We start from the raw sequence: 11,475 nt of genomic DNA, 5'->3' as shown, positions 1-11,475 counted from the left end.
GTACATGAGATTTTTGGTGTGAACGCAGGAGCCATAAAACAGACGCCTTTGTATCTCGACACTTGAAGATCTGTCATGATCACGAACTTATGAATTCAACATGCCTGTTTCAAAGATTGACTCCGCGCTCAAAGACTTAATTTGCACCTTCAACGAGCTCAACAATCCTACCATTGAGGAGCTCGACTCCGAACCTAGCCCCTTGGAATTCATGCGATATGTCTCTCGAAATTCGCCATTTGTGGTACGTGGAGGTGCATCGTCGTGGAAAGCTACTCGGGAGTGGGATTCAAACTACTTGAGATCGGCAATGGCTGGACAGACCGTCAAGGTTGCCGTCACTCCTCACGGGTTCGTACTTGTCCTTCTGCTCTTTTCTCCAACTGTCCATACAGCAGTTGGCATCTTCATCCTTGATTTCCTATGATGAAACTTTCCCTCATTTCCTTCCATATGGTGGCATACATATACAGCTCTGTACCGTTTCGTTCTAACTCGACGTTACGTCCAGCAACGCAGATGCACCAACATTTTCGCCGAAAGACAATGTTACTGTTCTATCAAAGCCTCACGAGGAATCTCAGATGTTTGATGATTTCCTCACGTACATTTTACAACAGGAGAGAGATGAGTCTTTCCCGTCCGGATCGGAAGTGTGGTACGCACAAACACGTTAGTCTATCTGCTTCCCCACGCTGGTCCTTGCAAATTTGCCGTCGCTTTACTTCACACCTTTCACCTGCAACGACTGGCTAATGTTGGAGCTTGATCAGAAAATGATAATTTCAGGGACGAGTACTCTTGTTTGTTTCCAGATGCACAAAAAGATATTCCGTTCGCACGCATCGCCCTCCAGAAGGCACCAGATGCGGTGAATTTGTGGATAGGCAACTCTAGGTCTGTAACAGCAACACACAAGGACAACTTTGAAAACATATTTGTACAGGTCGTGGGCAGAAAACACTTTGTTCTACTGCCCCCTGTATGCCATCCTTGTATGAACGAGACTTTGCTTACTCCGGCTACCTATGTCCGCGATGAAGCTGGTCTTTCTATTCGCCTTGATGAAGGGGTAGATCTGGTTCCCTTTGCGACTTGGGACCCAGATGATCCGCAATCAAACGCCACGCGGTTTTCTCACTATGCTCAACCAGTGCGAGTAACTCTAGACCCTGGAGATATGCTGTACCTGCCAGCCCTGTGGTGAGTCTGCCGAGTCAAGTTCGTCTACATTTGTTGACATCTCTGGGACTCAGGTACCACAAAGTTAGCCAATCAACTATCCCCGAACGCGAAGGGTTCGTCGTTGCCATTAATTACTGGTCAGTTCACGAATCCATTAACTCAACGATTGTGATTCCTGACTTAAATCACTACAGGTACGACATGGAGTTTACTGGGCCCCTTTTTCCAGCGGCTTCCCTTATTCGGACTCTGGCCAATGACGCAACTTGACATTATTCGCTAGATGGCAAGATGGGAAGGGATGTATTGTATAGATTCGCTGTGTATGCAAAACGTACAGGTATAACCACCTTAAGCCAGAGTTCACCTCTTTTTCTTCTGAGAAACTCGCTTTTGCGCTCTCAGCTCCTTCTTCATTCGCGGATCCACCATACGATATCTCCCTCTCACACCCTTTGGTCGGCCCTGAATTCCCCTATTCGAGCCCCGAGCCACCACCAGCTTAGCGGGTTGTGACGGCTTCTTTCGAGCAGCTTTGCTCAGGAGTTTAGATATACTTTCCGCCTTTTCCTTTTCTGTCATGCCTTCATCATTGGCGAGCATGTCGGACTTCTTCCTAAGCTTCTCCAACTTCTGAGCAGCCTTGAACTTCTTTCTTGCCTTAGCTTCCCGGACCTTTTTGATGGGTCTTGCGTTGAACGCCCTGAGTTTCTCTTTGATGGCATTCGCCGCTGCCTTGGTAATAGGCTTGTGCGGTTTATCGTGCTTGCCTTCATCATCCATGAACCACTCAGGTAAGCCATCCTTGTCACGGAATGCATGCTTATTGAAGCCATCATCAATCGCGTCGTGGCTAGTCTTCTGGCCCGTAGCAAGTTGATGAGCCAACGTCATTGCTTCGGCAGTAATAATATCAATGTCTAAAAAAGATTCGTCAGGGGCAATGTACAGGTAAAAAGTCGGGGGGGGCAGCAGGGGACCGGTAGGTAGTCTGCAACATACCGAGCTTGCCATCTGGAAGTCTCTTCTCCTCTTCCCAGTCGTCGTCAATTGTATTCTTAACGACTTCAAATTCACTGTTGTCCGTCTCGTCATCCTGAGGGTGTAGCTGTTTGTTCGCTTTGGGAGACTCTAAGCCCTTCTTACGGCTGGTACCCAATCCGTTCAACTGCTCATCCTTGGAAGATGGCCCGCCAGTGGTCACGGCTATCTCATGCCCATTCATGTCAACAGAATTTTTGTCGTTGATGGTGAAGGTTTTGAAGATATCTTGGCTGAAGAAAGCCGCGGCTCTTTTAGATAATCCATCCGCTGGGGGAGTGCTATCGTCAAGATCTGCCAACAGGCTTCTTGTTGGCATGTCGTCGTCATCATCGTCCGAAGAATCGTTCTCTTCTTCGAATACGCTTGAGTCTGATTTTTCGGCATCGTCGTCGGCCGAGAAGCCCTCCCATTCATCATCTCGCTCTTCCCTGGCTTTCTTAGCTCGGTATTTCGCGTCCGCCTCGGCCTTCCGCTCGCGATAGTTGTCGTACATGGAGTCAAGTTCCCGTTCCAGGCGGTCTTCTTCATCATCACTTTCACTTTCGCCTTGGTCGAGTCCTTCAACACTGTTGTGAGCTGTTGACTGTACTTGATCGGGAACTACAACCATTCTTCCACGATTGAGTCTTCGCAATGCACCTGACTTGTCCGCAGATTTCATAGAAAACATGGCACCTTCTCCAATTGGCCCAGACTCTTCCATGCCAATATCCATAGGTGCAACCATGTTGAGTTGCATACGAACAATCTCGCGCTGTTTCTTCTCGTTTTCCTTACGCCGCTCTCTTTTCTTCTTTGAGTTCTCCTTGTCTTTCATGCTCTGTAACTCTTCTTGAATACGGAGTTCCTCATCCATTGGTTCAACTTCAGCCACCTCTTCTCCATTTGGATCTTCCTCGGACTTTTTGTCCTTGGTTGAAAAGCCAAAGATGTCTCTCACTTTAAGTCTCCACTTGAGGAGTAGCTTGAAGTCTTTCCTTCCAAGGACCTTGAGATCTCGGCAACAGTTTCTGATTTCTTCAGTAGTTTCTGGCAGCTTGTCCAGGGCCGCCAGGGCAACGTCCCCATTGCGTGGCTGTGAAAATGTGAGCTTGTTAGATGATCCGAGGATAGCGATTGGGTCTGTCGTCTGGATGAACTCGCTAGCGGCGACTTCTTTGAATTGGGTGTAGTCACCCTCATCATAACCTTCTCGTTTCCGCTTCTTCACCTCAGGGTTATAAACCTTGGCCTCGTTATTCGGTGTTGCACCAGTCAGTTCGGCGAAAACATAACGCGGGTCGAGAAATCTAGGGTCGATACGTTTGGGGGCTTTAAAGCCTCTGCAAACAACGAAAATTTCGGCGGACACATTTCGAGACGAAGGCGGCTTTGTAGCTTCGACCTTCGTGAAGAGCTGATTCAGCACCCATAAAAGTGGATTGTAGTCCTTCGATCGGAAAACTTTGGTAACAAATGTGCCACCTTCGATAAGGAATTCCGTCGCTAGTTTCATGGACTGCAAAGCGAGCTCTGCCTGGTTGAACGAGTCCTGAGCCCATGCGGTACCAACATTCGGCGCGCCGTCGTGCAATACAGTGTCAGCTTTCCAGGTTTTCAGATGTTGTCGAATAGTGGCACGGCACTTCTCAGTCGTAATGTCGCTCTGGAAGGTGATTACTCTGGGTATCGGCTTGATGGGAGCAAGATCAACGCCGACAATTAAACTGTTTACGGGCATTACTTCCGCGGCAACTTGGCACCACGACTAGTTGCAGAGATTAGCTGGAGACATTTCTTTCTTAGAGTCCTTTTGAAAGTGATAGGCAAACTTACACCAGGTGCGGCGCAAAGATCCAAAAGGACCTTGCTTTTCTCCAGGAATCCATACTTTTTGTTCAACTGAATAAGTTTGAAAGCGGCTCGAGCACGGTAGCCCTTTTCCTTGGCAAGCTTATACCACTTGTCAAGACGACCCTTGCCATGCTTCTTTTGGATCGCCATGATGGCGAAATAAATGAGTGTACACAACGGACATTGGCTCTAAGTGGGAAATCCAGAAATTTTGACGGAAAAGTTCCCGATAAGTGGCATCACGTGGTGATAAGCCCAAGGTCTGTCAAATGGCGAGAGTTGCATTGCCCCACTTGTTTCGCCAAAGTACTGGCTGGCACCAGCTGCTTGCATGTGGTGACAAAGTGCGGATGTATGGGCACATGGACCTCTCGACAAGGGACAGGCGGCCAGGTACCGGTAGGTAGGTACTTTAGGTGGGTATAGCGGTGGCACCTGGCCTGGCAGCCTTGTTCCAAAGTTCCAAGGTTCATGGACGACATCCAAATACATATCAATCAAATGCAGCTTCGCGAATGCTAAACACCAGGCTCGAATCGGCTTCCTTGACTAAGGGTCCTGTTTAGGACCATAGGCGAACCTGAGTATACGCCTGCGACCGACAACTCCCATCGTAATGAGTTCACAAGTTCTAGCCGCTGGGTTGCGGCCTGCCACACGACGCGCATCAGTCTCTGTCACTCGACAACTACACAGAGTTCCCACGGGAGGTCTACTACGAGCCGACTCATCCATTCGAGCGACTAGGAGGCGCATGTGGTTTGGCGGCAACTCGTTCCATAATGCAGTCATTGCCGGAATCTCATTCGCCCGCTTCTTGCCAAAGCTAGTTGTCAAGTTCGCCAGAATACCCGCTATGTTCGGTGGGTTGGCAATTGGTGCTTTTGCCTGGGTTCAGTATCAAGCAAACCGTACGTCCCTACCGCTTATTAACGCGTTCATCCATGAATTACCCTAACTTTCCACAGAGGCAAGTACTTATGCCATCGAACTCTTCCATACCACCAAAGACACAGTCACCTCGACGGCGTCCAACCTGTTTGATACGGCCAAGGATGTTGCTGCTCAAACGCGTCAGGGATGGGAGAACACGAAGGAGCAGGTCGATGCGCCAGATTGGCTCAAAAAAATCCTTCGAATACATGAAGACGTTGGCACAGGGGGTTCGGGCGGACAAGGAGGTGGTGGTGACCCAAGACAGAGCAGAACCGGCGCTGCCGCGGCTATTGGTGCTACTGCAGCAGCTTATGGCTACGAAAAATCCTCAGAGGATGATCCCCGAGATTTGGAAGAGGTCGCAAATGATGATCAAATGATGGTTTTAACGAAGAAAATGATCGAGATCAGAAGCATACTCCAAAATGTTGGCCAGTCCAGCTCATTAACCCTCCCCTCTATTGTTGTCATTGGCTCCCAATCATCAGGGAAAAGTTCTGTTCTAGAGGCTATTGTTGGACATGAATTTCTGCCCAAGGGCTCAAATATGGTCACGCGTAGACCAATCGAGCTTACTCTGGTGAACACTCCAGGTTCAGGAGAGGAATATGGAGAGTTTCCAGACCTCGGATTGAGGCGTCTTTCAGACTTCTCGTCAATTCAACGGACGCTCACGGAGCTCAACATGGCAGTCTCGGACGCTGACTGTGTGTCGGATGACCCTATACACCTAACAATCTACTCTCCCAATGTTCCGGACTTGTCTCTCATTGATTTACCCGGTTACATTCAGGTTGTTGGTCAAAACCAACCGCTTCAACTAAAGCAGAAGATTTCAGAGCTGTGCGATAAGTACATCCAATCTCCAAATGTCATTCTAGCTATCTCGGCTGCCGACGTGGACCTTGCAAACTCAACCGCACTGAGGGCATCACGCCGAGTTGACCCAAGAGGTGAACGGACAATAGGGGTTGTCACGAAAATGGACCTGGTTGAGCCCACACGTGGCGCTGCAATTCTCAACGACAAGCAATACCCTCTCCGTCTTGGCTATGTGGGAGTTGTTTCCAAAGCACCATCATCGCACGGGTTGTTTAAGATGGGGCAAGCAAATCTGATGACGACGATAGCAAAAAATGAGAGCAGCTTCTTCTCCTCGCATCCTCTAGAATTCGGGCCAGACGCTGGTGTCAATGTTGGCACGACTACGTTGCGCAAAAAGTTGATGCATGTACTTGAACAAACCATGTCATCCAGCCTGCAAAGCACAAGCGATGCCATTCGACAAGAGCTGGAAGAGGCAAGTTATGAGTTCAAAGTACAATATAACGATCGGCCTCTGTCCGCGGAATCGTATCTCGCGGAGAGTTTGGACGCTTTCAAGCACTCTTTCAAGAAATTCACAGACGAATTTGGCAGACCACAGATGCGAGAGCTGCTGAAAGGCGAGCTCGATCAAAAAGTACTGGACCTCTTGGCTGCCAGGTACTGGAACAAACCTATCATAGATTTGTCGCTGGCCCCAGAAGAGCCTGACCACATCTCAGCTCTGCCGAAGGCAGAAGCTTCCTCGTTGTACTGGCACCGGCAGCTTGATGCGTCAGTATCAGCCCTCACTAAGCTCGGTGTTGGCCGTCTCGCCACTACTGTTGTGGCTTCTTCCTTACAAAATCATGTCGATCAGCTTCTTAACAACTCCAATTTCGCAACTCATCCTTTCGCTCGCCAAGCCATCTTGGAGGCAGCATCAACCATTCTCAATGAAAGATTCTACAGCACCAGTGATCAAGTCGAGAATTGCATTAAGCCCTTCAAGTTCGAAATTGAGGTTGAGGAACGGGAGTGGGCTCAAGGGCGGCAACACGTTGGAGATGTGCTCAAGAAGGAACTATATGACTGCGAGGCTGCTTTGACCGGGCTTGAGTCGTCTGTGGGTGGTCGCCGAAAGTTAAAGGAAGTCATGAATTTCGTCGACAAGGCTCGGAAAGGCGACATTACAGTTGAAGGCGACGGTAGAAGCGGTGCAGGCGGTTTCAGCGCTTCACTTCTGGCCAAAGGTACGTGCTCGGTCCGATTAATCTCCTCGCGAGGGAGCTCTCTGCAATTGAGAATTGTGGTCTAATAACAATTAGGACGTGAGGCAGCTTTTCTTCGCGATCGTGCTGATATTATTAAGATGCGACTCATGGCCCTCAGATCTAAGCAATGTGCGTCTGCCAAGAATAAATACTACTGCCCTGAGGTGTTTTTAGACGCTGCAGCCTCCAAGTTAGCTTCTACAGCTGTTCTTTTCCTGAATGTTGAGTTGCTTTCTGAATTCTACTACAACTTCCCTCGCGAGTTGGATCTCCGTCTTGGCCGCCACCTCACCCAGGACGAAGTTGAGCGGTTTGCGAAGGAAGACCCCAAAATTCGCCGACATCTAGAGGTAATACGCAGAAAGGAGCTTTTGGAACTTGTTCTTGAAAAAATGGACAGTCTGAAACAGCTAGAGGGCAGAGAGCGCGACCGACCGACTGGCACACGCAGGCCTGACGGCGAGAAGCATCGTGGCAGATGGGGCCTGTTTTAATTGCCAATCATGGAACTCCGGATCTTGGTCGACTCTACTCTGAGAAACCTGGAAATCCCAATTGATCCTGAGGCGCCATCATGGCTGTAGAACTGCCCCTAATATCCGGAGGCTCCTTATTTTGTCAAGTATGGGTCGTTCTCTTTCTTTATATTTCGATGCCAATCTTTCAGTTTTAGCGGGAGGTTCTCTGCTCTCTTGTTTTCAGTATGTATATACACGCATTCTGTAGGTCCCCCACAGATAGCTAGTTGGCGGTCTCTGACAGCCAGGATACCCTTCTCATGTTAAAATGTACAGTGTAACCACGGTTGTCAGTGTCTAGTGCTAATTTTCGACCTACCAATAAACAGGGAAAGTTCACCCTTTGTACATATGATCAATGTTGTAGAGAAGCCGAGAAAGTCTTGGCGGCTAAACGGACGCGGGAAGAAGAATATTGTAGTTGAGATATGCTAAACAATGAATAGCAGAGGCTGCAATATAGTTGCTCTGAGGTTTCTCAAAGACTGGCATTGGTGTGTATTTGTAGTGTGACCTCCCATCGTATATTACCACCCACGCCATAACCCTCCCCAAGTCTATTTTGGATTAATGATGAAATCCGATTCCGCAACTTGCTAACAGCAGCCTCGTCGCAGCCCCTCACGACACTAACTTTTAGGTTAGCCATGCATAAACCATAGTGAACCTGCCAGAATTGAGACTCTTCGACTCGAGTTATAGCCATATCTGATTCAATTTCTTGCAGCACGGATGTCACTCCCAAGTCTCCATTCGTTCCGCCATAAGACATCAGCAACATGAGACCTTGCGCGATCGCGACTCGCATACCAAGACTGAACATTGCTACTGAAATAGTGGCGCAGATTAATCGATCTAACCAAGTATACAGCGAAATCGATAACAGGGGCAATAACGCAACAATCAAAGAGAAGAATAAGGTCAGAAAGTGAAACGGATTGGAAAGAATGCTTGGGAGGGCGGCCAGGTAGGAGACTCTCATAACCTTGGCAATACGGGAGTGGTTCTTCAGCCCATAGGCAGAAACTAAGGTGCTGACAATGGCGACAGCAGCTACCAGGTCGATTGAACTGGCTGACACTCGGCCATGTGCATGCTCGTGGTGCGCCTCATGGGTACCCAATGTCTCCAAAAAGTGCTTGAGGTTATGAGATACGAGATCGAAGCCTCCAAAGAGAAGAAATATGGACATTGCGAATCCAGCAAGGACTTCGGCTCTCTCTAGTCCAAAAGGGTGCCGTATGCTGCTACGTCGCCAAACTTCGAAGTTTCCTAGTACCTCCACAACAACACATACCGCGGCGCTTCCAGCGTCGAAAAAAACCAAATGAGACAAAGCCATAGCAGAGAGAGATCCCTCAGATCTGAAGAAGATAAAGATAGCAACAGTCAGGTGGCACATACTCCAGTAGAGTCTGGTGCGTTGTTCTTTGTGCATACTCTTCCATGCTTCTGAGAGTGTCGGAATGGGGAGTGACGCTGGGAGGACAGGAGGGGGTCTCGGCGGCGGTTCTTGGAAAATTTGATGTTGAGCTGAGATGCTGCTATGCTTATACCTGTGGCCACGACGTTGGCCGATGTTCTATAACGGTTTGAGTCAGTTACCGCCTCATATACATTGTTCCTGATATTTGGTGTATTTTAACATGGGTGTAGCGTGGCAGGTCATACCGATTTAACAGGTGATGTAGATATCACCTGTGTTTGGAAATTGAATGGATTATGCGGAGCACCAGTGGTGGCAATGTCTATGGGATGCGTCTCTGACGCCATGACGGCTGAAGGCGCAAGAAATCGTGATTCGAGTCGCCCGATAGAATCGTCAGGCTGTTCTTGCTTGGGTAAAGGATCAATATCGTCCACCACTACGGTTGGTGGAAGATCTAATCGCGGAGTAGATGAGCAATAAGTGTAATCAGTATCGCCTGGCTCCATAAGCCCAGCTGCACCAGTTGTCCGACTCTGTTCCAAGGTAACTGGATAGATCGGATCGTTAAGAATGAAGCCGTGCAGTTGCCGGAAATGACGACGGAATTTTCTGCGACTCGGATGGGTCAATCGGATCGAATCGTTAGTAATTTTCATAGCAAAGCCGACGCGGCAAATGTATCGCGATTGAGGTAGTAGAATGTGGCAGGACGATTGCACTTCAACTGGCCATTGATGGATTCTGGGCTGTGGGGTGGTTGAATGCATGCTGGCTGGGGCGGGCCTAATCACGCTGAGTAGACTCAGGGGCTCACATGTAATTGGTTGCAGTTTGAAAGGGCCATTAAGTACAAGTGGGCCGGCTCTCGATTTGTTGGCGAATGCAACAAGGAGGACGCATGTTCCAAGAACACTAATAATGAGAGGACTTGGATATCACCTCCCCTACATGTACAACCTACAAGGCGGATTGAGCCTTCCCAGACATCACTCAATGCCTGGTTTGACGTCCACCGATAATGCGCCAAATGATCTAGTAGCCGACTCACCTAGAAAGAGGCGCGCTTTCTCAGACTCTTTTTCTTAGACATTCAAGCATATCCACAAATAGTGCTTCGACAGAACGTAACATTGACTCCCAGCTTGGGTATTGGTGCGCAGTGACGCGCTGAGACTTTGGTTGGATTTGTTTATCGGGCCCCCGACGACCTGTCAAGAATCACCAACTTCGAGTGCAGATTCGTCCGTACCACCGGCCTTTCACAACAGTCTTGAGTCGCAGTCTGCCAGAGGCGACCAGGACAGTCACAACATTGATGCTGTTGCCACTCGAACATATTGTATTGCGCACAATGGACGACAGTATGGGCGATGCTTTATGTGAGGAGGTAGAGCAAACGTCAGCGCGTGGTAGAGCGTATTCCAGCACTGGACTGCTGTCCAGATTACCTTTCATGAGGATATCTGCGGACCATAAGACGTGTCTAGACCAGGACGACGACGACACATTGCCTCCAGTGGCCGCCACCCTCTCCTCACTCCCTACAGTGTCGCAGCAGCAAAAGACCCGACGTCGACGAGGGTCCCTTAGAAAGGTAGCACTGCTAGGGCGCGGCGCACAGCGGGAGAAGCGGGACTCCAAACCATTGACCATCGACACCTCACATATCACTACGTTCGAAGCGGAATCGGTTGGGACGTCGTTGGATGCTACAACACTCTTGGAACGGGACGCCCTAGGTCTCAAGGCATCTGATCTCGCACATCGCACGGTATCGGCCGATATACCGCCACCGAGGTCGACGACCAACCAGTCCACGATGGACGTCATGGCCAGTAGAGCAAACGAAGAGCAACTCAGCCCAGGACGAAACTCTTATAACTCGACGACTGACGAGGAGGAGCTACTGCAGATTCCCCATGACCAAAGCGCCATACATTCTACGTTATCTGTGTCATCTGGGTCGGACTCGTATTACGCCAACCGGACAACAACTCCCCGCCGGAGATCATTTCAACAGACAAAATCGCCTCTATCCTATAGTGGTATGTCCACAACAGCGCTCCCTCCTCCTGACTCTGACTGGGACTACTCTGAGACTGAATGGTGGGGATGGGTTGTTCTTACTGTGACTTGGTTCGTCTTCGTCATTGGCATGGGATCTTGTCTAGATGTCTGGAAGTGGGCGTGGGACGTGGGCAAGACGCCTTATGCGCCGCCAGAATTCGAAGATGACGAGACTCTACCTATAGTCGGCTATTATCCAGCACTCATTATCTTAACAGGCGTCATGGCTTGGGTTTGGGTTGTGGTGGCTTGGGTGGGTATGAAATACTTCCGACATGCCAAAATCAGCGGCGACTGATCGAGCTGGAAGGAAGCATGCGTTGATGCCGTTATTTAATTGACATAGTCTCCTTGGGTTCAATCGTTAACTACCGACACTCGACAA

At 49.3% G+C, this 11,475-nt stretch overlaps 5 protein-coding genes across 5 annotated transcripts; 3 read left to right on the top strand and 2 right to left on the bottom strand.

Annotated features, from left to right (window-relative positions):
• Positions 1 to 100: 100 nt before the first annotated feature.
• VFPPC_09795 (cupin-like domain-containing protein) lies at positions 101 to 1,455 on the top strand (the record flags this gene model as incomplete). The annotated part of the gene is made up of 5 exons (XM_018288269.1): positions 101 to 351; positions 512 to 672; positions 774 to 1,203; positions 1,257 to 1,322; positions 1,380 to 1,455. The coding sequence occupies 5 exons, from the start codon at positions 101 to 103 to the stop codon at positions 1,453 to 1,455; spliced, it is 984 nt and encodes a 327-aa protein (XP_018141125.1).
• Positions 1,456 to 1,548: 93 nt separating this feature from the next.
• On the bottom strand, positions 1,549 to 4,212 carry VFPPC_09794 (AdoMet-dependent rRNA methyltransferase spb-1; the record flags this gene model as incomplete). Its single annotated transcript, XM_018288268.1, has 3 exons — positions 1,549 to 2,105; positions 2,188 to 3,976; positions 4,045 to 4,212. The coding sequence occupies 3 exons, from the start codon at positions 4,210 to 4,212 to the stop codon at positions 1,549 to 1,551; spliced, it is 2,514 nt and encodes an 837-aa protein (XP_018141126.1).
• A 466-nt stretch (positions 4,213 to 4,678) lies between these two features.
• VFPPC_09793 (protein MGM1, mitochondrial precursor) lies at positions 4,679 to 7,570 on the top strand (the record flags this gene model as incomplete). Its single annotated transcript, XM_022428675.1, has 3 exons — positions 4,679 to 4,973; positions 5,031 to 7,055; positions 7,131 to 7,570. The coding sequence occupies 3 exons, from the start codon at positions 4,679 to 4,681 to the stop codon at positions 7,568 to 7,570; spliced, it is 2,760 nt and encodes a 919-aa protein (XP_022284232.1).
• Positions 7,571 to 8,072: 502 nt separating this feature from the next.
• VFPPC_09792 (cation efflux family protein family) lies at positions 8,073 to 9,529 on the bottom strand (the record flags this gene model as incomplete). Its single annotated transcript, XM_022428674.1, has 2 exons — positions 8,073 to 9,176; positions 9,266 to 9,529. The coding sequence occupies 2 exons, from the start codon at positions 9,527 to 9,529 to the stop codon at positions 8,073 to 8,075; spliced, it is 1,368 nt and encodes a 455-aa protein (XP_022284233.1).
• Positions 9,530 to 10,374: 845 nt separating this feature from the next.
• Positions 10,375 to 11,388, top strand: VFPPC_09791 (hypothetical protein; the record flags this gene model as incomplete). The annotated part of the gene is made up of 1 exon (XM_018288265.1): positions 10,375 to 11,388. The coding sequence occupies one exon, from the start codon at positions 10,375 to 10,377 to the stop codon at positions 11,386 to 11,388; it is 1,014 nt and encodes a 337-aa protein (XP_018141129.1).
• Positions 11,389 to 11,475: the final 87 nt, after the last annotated feature.

The sequence above is a fragment of the Pochonia chlamydosporia genome, chromosome 6 (genome assembly GCF_001653235.2).
Source record: "Pochonia chlamydosporia 170 chromosome 6, whole genome shotgun sequence".
Lineage (NCBI taxonomy): Eukaryota > Fungi > Ascomycota > Sordariomycetes > Hypocreales > Clavicipitaceae > Pochonia > Pochonia chlamydosporia.
This window is presented reverse-complemented; position numbering and strand designations above follow the sequence as displayed.